At 36.9% G+C, this 15,957-nt stretch overlaps 1 protein-coding gene across 2 annotated transcripts in view; it reads left to right on the forward strand.

Moving 5' to 3' along the window:
- Positions 1-15,957, forward strand: part of LOC142349625 (uncharacterized) — a 343,675-nt gene that overhangs the window by 313,915 nt on the left and 13,803 nt on the right. For both annotated transcript variants that reach the window (XM_075401324.1, XM_075401323.1), the window contains one exon: positions 10,338-10,623. In XM_075401324.1, the coding sequence (XP_075257439.1) occupies positions 10,338-10,623 (286 nt within the window). The remainder of the gene's footprint in view (positions 1-10,337; positions 10,624-15,957) is intronic.

Here is a 15,957-nt window from a genome sequence, read left to right on the forward strand (position 1 = left end):
TTGCTTTTGTTTTTTTTCTTTCCGGATTTCTTTTCTGATTCTTTCTTTTTATTTTATTCCTCTCTTCTGCCATTCTTTCTTTTCTCTTTCGTTTCGCTTACTGTTCCACCTTCTTTTCTGTTTGGTTCCTGGAAATTTTTGTTGTTTTTATTTTGTTCTTTTATGCCTACTTTTCGCCGCTCTTATTCGTTTTACTCTTCTGTTTTGCTTATTATCTGTTGTTCGTTCTCTTTTCTGTCTTTCGTTTATTTTTCTGTTCACTTTCTCTCCTCTTTTCTCTTTCCTCTTCTCCATTTTTCTCTTCTTTTTCGTTTTTCTCTTTCTTCTCAGTATCTCGTTGCTCTTTTTCTTGGCTCTTTTTATTTTGTCTATTTTCTGTCACTAATTTCTTTCTTTTTTTGTGTTCATAAGATTTTTTTTTCATTCCTTTTTTCTATTTCTGTCGTCTTTCGTTCACCTCTTCAGTTACTCCTTGTTTGCTTTCTTTTACTTTTCTCTGTTCATTTCTTCTTTGCTGCCCATCTTTTCTCTCTGGCTTTTTTCTCTTCTTTCCTCTCTTTCTTTTCTCTTTTTTCTCTTTTACTTTAGTGTCTTTTGTTTCTCTCTTCAGTTGTTTTCTGTTCTTCAACCTTTCCTTTTTTATTTTATTTGTCTCTCTTTAATTTCTGTTTTTTATTGTCTTTTCTTTTTTTTCTCATTCTTGTCTTTTTTATTTTGCTTTCTATCTGCTTTCTTTGCTGTTCTTCGGAGTTTCTTCTCTCTTCATTCTTTTTCTTTTTTGTTTCTTTCTTTCTCTCTCTTTCTTTATTTCTTTCTCTCTCTTCTCTTCCTTTTTTCCGTTCTGTTCTTTCTTTTCGTTCTTTCTTTTTTGTTTCTCAATTCATTTTTTTGTCAAAGTCTTTTTTGTCTTTCCTCCTTCCTTTCTTGCCTCTCTCTCTTTTTCTCTCTCTCTTTCTTTCTTTCTTGCTTTCCTTTTGTTTTTGTTTCCCTTTTCTGTCTCCCTTTTTTTGTTGCTTTCCTCTTTACTGTTTTTCTCTCCTTTTGTGTTTCTGTCTTTATTTTTCTTTTCTCTTTTGCTTTCCTCTCTTTTTGCTGTTTTTTTGCTTCTGCCTTTTCTATGTCTTCTGTCTTTTTTTTCTCTTTGTTTTCAGTTTCTTTCTGTTCTTCTTTTTGCGTTTCCCTTCTATTTTTATTTTTTTGTCTTTTTTTTCTTATTCTTGTCTTTTTCTTTTTTTGCTTTCTTTTCTGTTCTTTGGAGTTTCTTCCCTTCTTTCATTCTATGATTCTTCTCTCTCTGTCTTTTTCTCTCTCACTCTTTCTCTTTCTCTCTCTTTTGTTGTTTCCTTTTTCGTTTTTCTCTTTTCATTATCTCGTTGCTCTCTTTCATGGCTCTTTTTATTTTGTCTACTGTTTTCTGTCACTAATTTCTTTCTTTTTTTTCTGTTCATAAGATTTTCTCTTTTCAGTCTTTTTTTTCTCTTTCTGTCGTCTTTCGTTCACCTCTTCGGTTACTCCTTGTTTGCTTTCTTTTACTTTTCTCTGTTCCTTTTCTCTTTGCTGCCTATCTTTTCTCTCTTGCTTTTTTGTCTTCTTTCCTCTGTTCTTTTTCTCTATTTTCTCTTTTTCTTTAGTGTCTGTTGTTTCTTTTTTGAGTTGTTTTCTGTTCTTCGGCCTTTCCTTTCTATTTTCTAATTTGTCTCTTTAATTTCTGTTTTTTATTGTCTTTTCTTTTTTTTCTCTCCATTTTTTTTCTATTTTGTTTCTTTCTTTCTCTCTCTTTATTTCTTTCTCTCTCTTCTCTTCTTTTTTTCCCGTTCTGTTCTTTCTTTTCGGTCTCTTTTTTTGTTTCTCAATTCATTTTTTTGTCAACTCTTTTGTCTTTCTTCTTTCCTTTCTTCCCCTCTATCTCTCTCTCTCTCTCTCTCTCTCTCTCTCTCTCTTTCTTTCTTTCTTTCTTTCTTTCTTTCTTTCTTTCTTTCTTTCTTTCTTGCTTTCTTATCTTTGTTTTCAGTTTCTTTCTGTTCTTTTTTTCCCTTCTAATTTTATTGTCTTTTTTCTTATTCTTGTCTTTCTTTTTTTGCTTTTTTTTCTGTTCTTCGGAGTTTCTTCCCTTCTTTCATTCTATCATTCTTCTCTCTCTCTCTCTCTCACTCACTCCCTTTCTCTTTCTCTCTCTGTTTCTTATTTCCTTTTTCGTTTTTCTCTTTCTTTTCTTCGTTTCTCGATTTCGTTTCTCTTTCATTGAGCAACGGAGTCAAGAAATTTGGGCTGCGACCTCGCGTGGTATCTTTGTAATTAAAAATGTGGCTCTCTATTGTATTGAGAAGTGGCACCAAGGACCGACGCATCTTCAGTAATATACAAATTGACGACAATCGAATTCTTCAAAACGATGAATGCCGACTTCATAACACCGCAAGACCTTACCTTCGTTAATTATCTTATTATCTTTAACTATTGTGAAGACACAATCATATGAAGCATATTCATCACAAACATGTCAGACACCGAAATTCAACGCCATTTGCTTAGTATCAAAGCAATAGTATCAAAGCACCTCGCTTCACCAATCTTAGAAAACTGCTAAGCGGCAAGATAGCTAACTGAAAAGAGAAATTATCATTTTTCCAGCAAGTCGGTCACAACTCTTCGAACACTCATAGCACCTATAGAATGTTATAACTGGAGCGCAAAGAAGGCATAGTTCGTGATATAAATTGAAGGCAAACTACGACCTTGGATTCAAGGTCGAAGGCAAACTACGACCTTGAATTGTACGTGATCTGTTCGAGGCACTCGGAACCCATATCAATTAACAACAAAAACAACCAAAAAGATTAATGGCATCAACACTCTAAACCCAAAAAATCAGGAAGCAGCTGAAGAATTTCCCTGACCAATCAAAGGATGTGATAGTCGAGAAACCAAACAGTTAAATGAATTTTCCACAATACTACTCTTCGTAATCCAAAAGGCCGAAAAAGTCGAACAAGTATAAGTCGAAAGGGTTTAGAAAATCTATTAAAACCAGGACACATTGAAACACTTGAGGCATGTTCTGTCAAAAAAATTTTTCACCAATTGCCCTTACACTAAAGAAGTACGGCTCCATGAAATTTTTCAGTTGATTAAAAAAACTCGAAAAATTTATAAAACCCAAATACCAGATGCCAAATATAAAAAACCTGATCCAATTTTTCTTTAAAAAATTTCAGCGTAAACACGGAGTAAAAGGATTAACCCTTTACACCAATAGGTCATAAGTACGTTTACAGCCAACTAAACTTACACAAAGAAATTCCAGGGCATTGCAATTTTAACATCCTGAGCGGAAATATGACGGGCACATACTGCCTCAAAACAAATTCTATGGGCTTACATATATTTTGGCTAATTTTCAAAATCAGTCGAAACAACGCTAAGAGGATTAACAAACGTATTAGAAGATCATATAACGTTGGTCATAATTTTCTTGAAAAAATTGGACAACAGAACTATATTTCAGAACTATCAAAAGGTCAATGCGCAAAGAACAAAATTGAGTGCCCCGGATATTAATTCACAAGGCGGGTTCAACCCATTTGAGTCTAAAGCAAGTGCCATTTTAAACCTAAAGGCACCCAATAATCTAAAAAAACTATGATCATTCATTGGCTCAGTTAACGCTTTAGGCAAATTTATCTCCAACCTCGCAAAACTGTCATCCTATCAGATCAATTTTATAAAGTTGGAAGAATAGCAATTACCGGAGGATCACAATGTCAGTAATGAGGAAATAAAATCTGAAATTATAGAATTAGCAGAAAATAGACACATCAAAACAGGTCTTGAAATTACAATGAAATGTGACACATCGCAACAAAGGCTTGGCGCTGCACTAGAACAACTAAATCATGGAGGGAAAATGTTCGCTCTTACATCCCGCCTCCTAAAAACTGTTGTGCGTATTATGAGCAAGAGAACAAAGGTTTTATCCTTATGTTCACAAACTTCTGGTAATAACAGACCACCGTACATTACTCTCATTAATTATGGAGTACCTTTCCGTTAAGTCATACAACAGTAGACTTGCATGATTGACAGATATTTACCCTTTAATTTTGAAATCGAGCTTTTGTCGGGCAGACAAGTGGGCATAGTTGATCATATATCCCTTAAACCTAAGCAAATACCATCTAATTTTACTCAATACGATGAGCAATTCGTAGTCGCCACACTCGATTCAATGGATAACGCAGAGAAAAGCTTCCTCCTTAAGAGAAATATTTTTCAGCCAAAGGTGTCGCAATTCAAACCGAACAGTCATTCACTTAACACCAGTAAATAGCAATCAGAACGCAACGCAAAAAGATGAGCAAATTCAGGCAGCAGCCAAATACGGCTTGGAAACCAATTCACCAAAATCCTAAACAAAAGCGGGCTGCTTACGCAAAAACCCCGAACAAAACTCTCTTCGAATTTGATCGCCGTATTCCAGGCAGATAATCAAACTGAAGATTTTGAAAGAATTTCACTCGTTAACTTAATCATTCTTTAACTTAATCGAGATGCCCAAAAATAACAAACAAAACACCACAATAAGAGTCAATTTCTATGACAGAAATGGAAAACATCAGATACATCTACAGCAGATACACCATCATACACCAGAAATAACTTAGAACAAATCAACGGAAGTTTACACAAACAATTTTTTTTGACCTTAGCAGACTATTTATGAGGACATTGTTGGCCAGCTTGACCACAAAGGTTTAAATTCTTGAAAAAGTGAGATTTAGTATTAACCGGAAACCAGGAGCGCTGTAAGCAAACAAATACTGACATCATCAGCCTTAGGATGGACCTCCATCTGAATTCGGTGTGTCTCTGCATTCATAAACGCATCGCGATTCCACAATCCATTAAAGACGCCTATATTGACGTGATCCGTAGCACTTACCCCGGCCGACGTGATATGACCGATATGGCCATCAATGCTTTGCTGCCATACTTGAATCCCGACTTCGTCTCTAAAACATCCAAGTGCACAAAATGCATAAAATGTAAAAATCTAAAATCTTCCAATTCTTCAACGAAACGCCGAGCCATTGAAACTTTTGGCAAACCTAAAAAATATCAAGACGTAGTCTGCATTTCGAAACAACCCTCAGCAAAAGTACTGAACATGCAAACTAAAATTGTTTTGAAAAGTTTCTACAGAACTTTTTTGTACTACACAGCGTTCCGCGACGCATTCGCTTCGATCATGCTAGATGGCAAGTAGACAAACAAACTAGCAACTTTTGTGCAGATGGTACTGTGTAATCTCGGCGCCAATTAATGATCACAGGGCTATAGGTTTAGTCGAGCGTCTAACAAAAACAACCAATTGTAGACTGGGATAATTTAAAGGAGCAGCAAAATCAAATTTCAATATAAAAAGGCTCTATAAACTCAATAATTTACCAATTTCGTAATTTCAAGCAGAAAAATTTAAGATCTCGCCATTCAATGCACATTTTGTAAGATGCCCAAATACTCCGCTGAGTAATATAAATACCGGACCTATTATATCTGGACTTCCTTCTGAAAATATCATAAACAAATTTTGCTTTCTACGATGACTGCAATACGTTGAGCTTGTCCCAACCGATTCCAGCTGACAAGTAAGATGAGCCAGAGAGAATTGATAAAGAAATCGAAACAAGTGACAGACGCTAATGATCGCCTATTCAACTATCCGCAGAGCAAATCGAGATTTGTGCTCGAAAGCCAAGGTAGACTTACCCAAAGACTGACGCAATATCCAATTAAAATTTGCAAAAAAACAGTCAACAAGCTCGTGAAAAAGAATTTGCCAGGGATAAATGTGGTTCTTTCAAGACAGACGGTCGTTAAAGAGAACGATTTACCTTATGTTTCTAATGAACCGGAAAAGATGGCTCTAACAATAGGAGACTTGGATGGAGCCGAGTTCGGCACTGATGCCAAAAAAAACACCAAAAGACGTATACGGAACGCCGACCAAAAATTCTTTCTGGTAAAAAAACGGAGGATAATATTACAAAACACGGTATAACCATCCAGCGAAAGATTGAAGGAGGAAAACGAATTAGCCGCCTCTCCCAACCCGTTGATATCAGTGTCCTATTTTCTAAATAAAATCCAACGTCTCATGTGCACAACTTTTCCAAATGACCGTGAAACAACCACCATTATCACCACCACCATCACCAAGCAAAAGCACCAATGTTTCGCAAAAAACAACATCTGTTGAACTAAGGGAATCACGACGTAGCAAACGTAACGCATAAGAACTGAACAAGAGACAGATTAATCAGTTGTTTCTTTGCCCGTCCCGTTTATTCGTCCTTAAGAAGAAAAGGAGCGTACAAAAATCAAAATCAAATCCAGTCCGTTCAGTTTACCTCAGGTTTTGCGCCATTCGACCAGCAACACACTCTTATAGAAGGAATGCTGACAATCGCGGAGCACTACCCTCTCGAAGAAATACACCAAGTTAAGAGTAATCACGCCGCAAATCGCTCCAGTTGTGCAAACTTATATATGACCAATATTGAAGCACGAACTCTAACAACCTTGGAAGCCAACGTAAACTCACTTGGATATCCTATGAGCTCTTACAAACGATGAAAACCATAACTTAACATAATCACTTACTTTATTAGTACTATAACCGGCACATATGTCTTTAATTTTTGTCGCGATTACGCAAAGACAGCCCAGCCTAATTGTTGTTTGCATGGGAAGAGATGCGGTACACATATACCCACAATACCATCCTAACCCATAAGTTTAATCGTTTCCTTTTTCAACTATAGTTCAGTTGCCCTCTGTTTTCTAACTAAAGCTTGTTTGTCTACGGCGCTTTTTTCCGCATACACTGTTTAAACTTTGCAATTCCAGTATTTAAGGCTGTTCATACCTTGTTATGAAAAATGTTTTTGATATTTCTATTCATGTCCCGTGTTCTCCCATTATTGGACACATAACTAATGGACACATAACTCATCTGAATTGAACCTCAAATAGCGCTGTGCTTCATTTAACCAAAAGCCGGTTTGCCCCGGGAGCGATGCAGCACTGTCGTCAAATAACCAATAACTTTGAAATCTGCCAAGCCTTATCCGTGCATCAGCTCTGTCATTTAATTTAATTGATTTGCACCGCGAAACAACATTATTTTTAATCCTACAGAAAACGTGTTCTACAGGCATAAAGCATTAATGAAGCTACTTGATGACGGCATGAAATTTGATTAGCAATCATGAAATACCGAAATTTTCAGCTGAAAAAGAAGGGGTGAGATCAGAAACTTTCTCGCTGAAAAAATTTTTCCCGAAGAAAAGTTTTCCCAAAAGATATCAGATCGATCAGTTGAAAAATGTGAGGCTGTTCTGCGGATTCACTTGAATGAGTGCAAATATTTAGCTTAACTATTATATCTGTTACTCCACTACTGTCTAACTCGCTGACAGACGAAACTCAGTTTTGGAAAATAAAGGTACTGAATGTTATAGGCAGCCAGTTCCCGCCGAGTGTTTGGTCAAGCTATAATCAAGCAAAGAAGAATTTGTGATACATTGTCATCAAACTGCTCTATAGCAAATTGAGCCCTGTAGTGAAGAGATCAACCCCTAGGCGAACTCTGACGGTTCTTGTAAGATCTTGCAAGACTCTTCTAAATGACGGTTATCTTGCAAGATCTTGCAAGAGAAAGGTTATATTGCAAGACTCTTGCGACGTTCTTACAAGATAACAGTCTTCTCGAAAGATCTTACAAGATAACCGTCTCACATATGATTTTTCCGGGGTATACCGAGCCTCCACTGTACTTACCACTGACAAGCCAAACGAGCTAAAATTTGAGCCCCTGGTAATTAAAATTTGACAAAGAACACCAGTGCCGATTGTTCTCATCAGCTTTTGCCTATTTCAATATGGTTTTCGTTTGATTGTGTGTTCAGCCCGTGTCACCCCCACCCTCCTCTTTTTCGTTCCTTTTGTTTTGCGCTTCAATCCCACCCTTTTTCTGTGCACCCTCTCATGCGCTTGTGATTGTTTTGCTGATGTTCGTGTTTATATATGTCTTAGCTTTTGATGTCCCGGGTTGCCCATCATACAACTTTCCTTGTTTTCATAAAAGGTCATATATGATCCCCGGTAATCATACGAGGTCATATATGATTTGTATCACTTCCTCGTAATCATACAAGTTCCATACAAAAAAGAAACAGTTGTAAACCACTCTAATCGTAGCAGCTATAATGCTCATTCGGTAAGAAATACACCAGACGAACCCAACGAAGAGTTGCAAGAACCATTTGTTTTCTGGCTCTGATATTTCTACATAAATTGCTTTTCGGCATTTTTTGAGGTATTGTGAGAGGTTATTCAAGATTTAAATCCTTGATTTCCCATAAGGATCATTAATGATTTCCACGATTTCATGAAAGGATCATATATGGTTTCCCGGATTTCATTCAAGAATCATATATCATTTCCTAGGTTTCATCAAAGAATCATATATGATTTCCTCGGTTTCACGCAAGGATCATATATGATTGCCTTGGTTCCATGCTAGGATCATATATGATTTCCTTGGTTCCGTGCAAGGATCGTACAAGGAAATACGTTATGATTTGTGTGACATCATATATGATCCTCGTATGGAACCATGGTAGCGGCAACCCGGGGTTCCTGTTTGTTTCTCTCTTCAAAGAAGCTGAAGAGGCGCATGCAGAAGCTAAGGCTTGTGTCCGGCTTATCTTGCAGGACGGTACCCTAGTCGAGACCTGGAATTTATGAAAAGACCTATTTATTCCAGGTGGGGGTAAATATTGAGTTAAATTACACGGTCGAGGACCCTGGTTAAATTCGAGGCTAAATCTTTCCATAAGTCCGACCAAATTTTCAGATGCAAAAATGAGGCAAACTAAAAAGTTCTGACATCTGGGTTCGATATCGTGACCTTCCCCAATCTTACCCAATGCTTAGCCAATTGCGCTACATGTCCTTAACTTTGCAAGAAATTGAAAACAAGTGATTATAAAACAAGTCGCGGTCGCGAGCGTAATTCCAGGACATGTTTTATTGTCCAGCCAAATTCCAGAAAACCTTTACAAATTCCAGGACGTATGTTTTAGTTCCAGCCAAATTCTAGGATGGTTGTTTTAGTTCCCGATAGAGTCCAGGACATCACATTAGGTCCAGACAAATTCTTTCAAGACCCAATATCTGTCGATAACAGTCTTTTCATACCTTAAATCTGTCGAGGACGGTCTTTTTTTAATAATTTCAGGTCTCGACTAGGGTAACCTTTCAAGAGTCCGAGAGAGATCTTGTAAGAGACCGACATGTTGTAAGAATCTTGCAAGAAGGCGGGCATCTTGCAAGATCTTGCAAGATTGGCCAATTATCTTGCAAGATCTTGCAAGATAAAACTTGTAAGATAACCGCCGGTTTATAACCTGATAGCAAACCTCTACTCACAGCCATGGTTTCTCAGTAGTGAAGCGGTTATCTGCCCTCTCTAATACTTCATCGCTGCAGCTCATATGACCACTTTGAATAATCATCACGGAACAGCAAAGGAGTGAATACTTGACGGGCATGAGAGCTAGCGTTTGAAAAACGTTTTTGTGCCTCTTTTGTCAAAATGCTTGGTTGTATCTCAAAAGCGTTTGCAGAACCTCTAGATTGGATACTTTTTACGACAGTTGAAAATTGTCTTTATCGAAAGTCTGTCAGATAATATGTATAATAAAATGGACCAATCATTGTTCGAGGCGATCGGAGTTTTGCTAAATATGTGACAGTGTCCTCTCAACAAATTATCAAGCAGGGTTAAAAACAAAATTCAGAAATTACTTTCGAGTTGGTCGTGATTACTACATTTGTTGCCTTTTGAAGTGTCGGATTTCCTGATGGCTTGAAATGATAAGATATTTCTAGATTTTTTAGAGAGCCATCTAATCAAGAAGTTTGAATAAATGACTTTTTAGCAATCAGAAAAGATATTTGTGGAAATTAATCTACGCCACAAAAACATTGCAAACGAAGTAAGGTTTCAAATTTTGAAACTATCATGTAATCAGTTTATGGAACCTGTTTTTCGGGATGGCGCTAAACGCTGTTAAAATAAGCGGCGTTTTGAACTCTCTTCAATTCAAAATTTAAACAAATGCCTTTGATTTTAACTGGCTGAGGTATGTCAAAGGTCAAAGGTCAGAGGTGGACTAGTCAAAAAGTCCTCAGAAGAGTTGTGCAAAATGAACTCCTTAAGTTGTTGAAAAAATTTTTGAAAAAAAAACTTAAATTTCTGTTTTGATGCTTAGATACCTACCCCACTGCCCCAGACGAACTTAATGTCCTGAAAAATCTTCAGTACAACATAACTGAAGACCAAATCAAAACCGCATTCGCAGAATACATCACAAAAAAAAGCTACAGATGCAACCGTCTGAAAGACCCGCAAAATGACATCACACTCGAAGGAGAGTTTTCAACAACATTTAGGTTGATATACAAACTGAGCAGTTACGTGGAGCACAGGTTGATTGAAACGAGAGAAGAGAGAGTCACACCACAGAACCGCACGGCCATGTTCAGATATCCAAACCCGTAAGTTATCTTTCTTCTGAAATAATTAACTAAAATGGACCCTTTTCCTTTTGTGCCCCCCCCCCGCTTTGTGGGTGCATATTATTGGCACTGGACAGAATTTCTTTTGAAAATTGATCTTGTAAGATACCTCTCCCTCTCCATCTCACAAATTATCGATTGGTCGAATGATCGATTATTTAATTTCGGTTTTGATACACTTTCATAACATTTTCCAGGTGTCAAATACAGGATATGTCATTTTATTCAATATTTATAGGTGAAGAATAACAATGGCTTTAACTTTTGTTTTCATTCAAAACTTAGTCGCGAACTTGTGGAATATTTTTGTCCCGAACTGATACAGAAAGGCTGTTAATTTTTGTTGTTGCCGTTTGTAATTGGTAACTTTGGGGGCAAGCTCTTTTCTGAGTTTAATCAAAGATCTTGTAGAAATCAAATAAAATAAATGGCTGAGAGTGATTATCTGAAGATATGATTTTCAAATGCTGCATCGCACATTGAAGTGAACAGACAATCAAGAGAAAGTGCCAACTAGCTGTGAAGTTAGGTGTGCCAACTAGCTGATAGGCAGATCGATTGATCGAAAGATTGATTATTTTGTTTTGATTGTGATCTACTTTGATAACATTTTTCCAGTTGTCAAATACAGGATGTCATTTTGTCCACTATTTATAAGGTGAAGAATAACAATGGCTGTAACCTTTTTGTGATCATCTACATCTTAGTCGCGAACTTGCGGATTTTTTTTGTCCCGAACTGATACAAAAACGTTTATCTTTTCTGTTGCCGTTTCTAATTGATAACCTTGGGGGCAAGCTCTTTATTGAGTTTAATCAAAAATTGTGTAAAAATCAAATGAAAGTGAAGGTTGAAAGTGATCATCTGAAGATGATGCAGCGCATGATGCAGCGCACATTGCAGTTAACAGACAATCAAGAGAATGTGCCAAAACAACTCTTGATGAATACTTGCTTCTTGAAATTAAAATGTGGACTTTTGAAACTATATTGTTTTTAATATAGAGAAAATTTTTAGATTGGATTCAAAATTTTTGGATAAGGTTTGTTCAAATTTATTTGCTCCCTTTCGTTTAAAGCTTTTTTTTTAAAAAAAAAAATGAAAAAATGCGCAATAAATTGGGCAGTGAATTCAAGCTGGTTCTAGAATCGATTCCTAGGTTTTTAAGAGCATTATCCTTTTGACAAATTTACCCACAAAACTCTTGGATTGGTGATTTGCTTCACCTACTCAATCTCAAATGTGGGTTGGACCTCGGGTCGAATTTTTTTGCCCAAAATGATGTAAGAGTGGGGCTGCAATGGGAGGATTTTTAGGAAAATGCAGCTCAAATTTTTTACATCTTTTTGAGCTGCAATAGGTTTCCAACGGGGTAAAATGTTGTAAGACTGAGGGGGTAGAGGACAAGTTAACCCCCCACTCTTGCGCACATTTTTTGGCCTGTCAAGGGGGCAAAAATGATGTAAGAGTTCGGGTGTAATTTCTCTATTACACCCGAACTCTTGCAACACTTTACTCCCCTTGACAGACCAAAAAGATGTAAGAGCCGGGGTTAATATGTACTTTATCCCCCCCCCCCCCGCACTCTTACATTATCTTAATCCCGTTGGAAGTCTAATGCATCCCAAAAGAAGTAAAAATTTTGAGCTGAATTTTCCTAAAAATCTTTCCATTGCAGCTCCACTCTTACATCATTTTACCCAGCTCTTACACCGTTTTACCCCCTTAATCTTACAGTGTTTTAGCCCCCCTACTTGAAGACTGCCAGTCTTGAACCCACAACCTCTGTACCCTCAGCTGGTTCTTTTTAACCTCCAGGACGTCAATGCTTGTCCATCTCTTGATGATCTATATATATGAATAATACTCGTTAGAATTGCTCGCTCTGAATAAATTACACCCCCACTCTCACATGGAAATTTTAGTCAGGGGGGTGGGGGGGGGGTTAATTCCGCAAAGTCCTCCCATTGAGGCCATTGCAGCTCATTCTTACATGGCAATTTTTATCAGGGAGGTAGTTTCTCAAAAGTCCTCCCTCTGCAGCCCATTTCAGGCCACTCTTACATGGCAATTTTAGTCAGGGGGGTAAAACATCAAAAATTGTGGATAAAAATTAATTGATGTTGTTTGATGTAAAAACAACATTGTAATTTGTTGCTGAAGAAATCTTTCCGAAGACGTTTTCACAAAATTGCTAGCAAAATATGCATTTGTCTTTTTGCCGAGGAACCATAACAAATTTCTAGAGATCAAAAGTCTGCTTGCGTGATGCAGGTACAGCAATTTTTTCCTCAACCATTAGATTACTAGATAACAATCAGATATGAGTGTGAAAATTTTGTCTGGTGCAGCTTTGATGTTTTTATTTTCGAGATCTTACTCTGCTGCTTTTTGAAGTTTTTTCCCATTTTGTGTATATTTTGAATCTTTTCAGGAGTGCATCAATTTGTTTCAAAGTAAAGGAACAGTTTTGGCATATACGTTTTACCCTTCTGTAGAATGCCAACATACTATCTCCCTCTTTAAAATTGAAAGTTGCACTCATTTTTTCTTATTCATTTTATACTGACCGATTATCTAAGGTTCATCTTTTTTACATGCTGTGGAAGCTCAATGGTTACTTACAAATGGAAATTTTTATTTGTTAGTTCAACTGTATCAAAACTAATAAGCAAAACAGTAGTTGTTGTATTCAACTAGATTTTTTTGCTGAAGCATAAACGCAATCACTTTTTTAATTTTATTTTTAATTTCTATTTCAACTTTATCAATTTTTTTCAGTCCGCAGTCCGAATCGTATAAAAATATAATTCACAACTTGACAGTGTAGATGTTTACAGTTTTTTTCCTTGTATCTAGATTGTTCATCTTTCATTGTCAAAGTGAAAAGTGTTTGTATTGTTTCGTAAGCAGTATATGTTTTGCTACCGATTACCCAAAATCAATATATATCTATTTGAATTTTGGTACCCAGCGTGAGGCCGTGTACCAGAAATGGAAGTGCAGACAAAAAATAGCGTACAAGGGGCGTCATGTGTTTAAATTTACACAGTCTACAACTAGGGATGAACGAACGAATGGCTGGACATTGGCACGTTTGAACGCACTTCGAGACAGCGTCACTTTGACATAAAAACTCAGTAACAACCATCACAGTGAACTTAGAATTGCTAAAATTTGTAAAAATTTGCTTCAAATTAAAAATCAAAGTGAAATAGCATGGTAAAAATCAACTTGTGAATACATAGGAAGCCTAACCCAGTTTGTCGTACAGATTTGCAATCTGTAGATTTGAATTGTTTCGTAGCGCCAATTAGCGTTCTTTACTTCGGCCAATTTAAGAGTGAATTGGCGGAGCGAATTCAGGCTTTATTTTGTTATTCAAATATTGACTATTTGAGTTACAAAGTTAGGCTGATTTGGCGGAGCGAAATCACGTTCGACTAGTTATCGGGTATTTCGCTTAGCGAAAGATACCAAATTTTAGATGCGTCTGAATTTAGATTTTGGTGAATTGAAATCTAGTTAAGAGAGAGAGTCAACTATTTTGAATTACGAAATTGAGAAGAATGAAATTAGGCAAGATTAACAAAACTGCTTCACAATTTGTTCACAAGATAACATTACTAAATTGCGGCAACTTACAATCACGAGACAAGGTGAACAGACAAAAGATCATGCATAGGATATAAACAAATTAACAAGTATGAAATCATAGGATTTGATCTTCAAAATTAAACTAAATAAATGAACAAATTAAAATAGATAAAATGAACTAAATTAAGTTAAACAGAAATTGAACTAAATTGGTTACACCAAATTAATGAACTCAAACTGAAAATGTACTATTGTACCACATTTCCCCCTTGGCGGAAATAAATAACATGTTATTTATCAGAAAATTAGTAATCAATATGTACTTGTTAAATAATTAATACTGTAATGTTTTAATCGGAGTTTTGAATGGCCAGTTTTACTCATTAATCGCTATCGCTTTCATAGAATCTCTCCGCTTCGCCAACTGTCATAGACAACTCTGGTTCCTCGTAATTCGGAGAGACGTAGAATTGAGTGGGATAGGAAGTTGTTGGAGAGCATGGGCCGACTGTGAAGTTTGACTCCTCTTGATTGGATTGTGCTGCAGCAGTTTGTATTGCAGAGATTATGGACTTGTTTTCGATTTGTTGTTTTTTAATGTTTTGCCGTCTCTTCTGTTTTCCAATTGCTGCAGTACTTGGTGTTGTGGGAGGGCATGATTGAATTGGAGTCACAGATTCATCCGATTCTGTGGTCGATATGGCAGAGCGTTTTCTCTTTGAAGGAATTAGCGCTGCGGATGCTTTCGTGGCTGCTTTTCTCTTCGGTCTGCTTGGTGGCTCCGCGATAATGATGCTTGAAGTCGGTAATTCCATTGGCACTGCGAGATCGTTATTTGACTCTGTGGTTTGATTTCGCGGCGCCGTTGTCTGTTGTTTCTTTGGCTTGGTCGGCATTCTTACTCGGAGGGCGCGTGTAACATTAGAGTGAATGGACGACACTGTGCTGACGTCATCTGCCACTTTTCTGTGTTTCATTTTCTTTCCACCTTCTAACTTTTTGCTTAATTCTTTTGCATGGTGGTGAATGATTTCCTCCGTTGTTTTTCCCGTGGGGAGTTTTGGGCGTCTATTTGCATATATTTGCAATTCTGTGTTTCGTTCCGCCTTTGTGCCGAACTTTGCGAGATCAGAATTCCTTATTGTAACCTCTCTCTAGCCCGGTTCTTTGATTACTGAGGTGTTTTCTGTTGTTTTAATAACTGACGATCCTGGTGCAAGTACGTCATATAGACCCAATGTCGCTTCGCTCATCATTGTTCCAATTTTCGTCTGTGATGAGCTGGTCCCATTTGACAGTCTCCAAATCTAAATATTTGTTAAGAATATTTTTGTAAGTTAAACTTTTTGAATCGGGATTAGTCGTTATATTGCTTAATGGTGTATTCGCTTTTCTGCCAAAATGTGCCTCAAAAGGTGATATTCCAATAGTCTTTTGACGACATATTCGTAATTGATAAATTATTGAATTTATTGATGCTTTCATATTAAATTGATTTTGCGCCGCCGTTTTAATACAGGCTAAGCGATTCTTGATTGTTTGAATGAGTCTTTCAACCAAACCAATAGCTCTGTGGTCGTGTATTGGCGCCTCGATTAGCTGTATGTTATTTTGATTACAAAATGTTTTAATTCGATGCCCCGTTTGACATCTAGCCTGATCCAATCTAATCGCGCGGGGTATACCGTGTAGCAAAACATATTCTTGAAGAAACTT

This window comes from Convolutriloba macropyga, chromosome 11 (genome assembly GCF_964194025.1).
Source record: "Convolutriloba macropyga chromosome 11, txConMacr16.3, whole genome shotgun sequence".
In the NCBI taxonomy this organism is placed as follows: Eukaryota; Metazoa; Xenacoelomorpha; order Acoela; family Convolutidae; genus Convolutriloba; species Convolutriloba macropyga.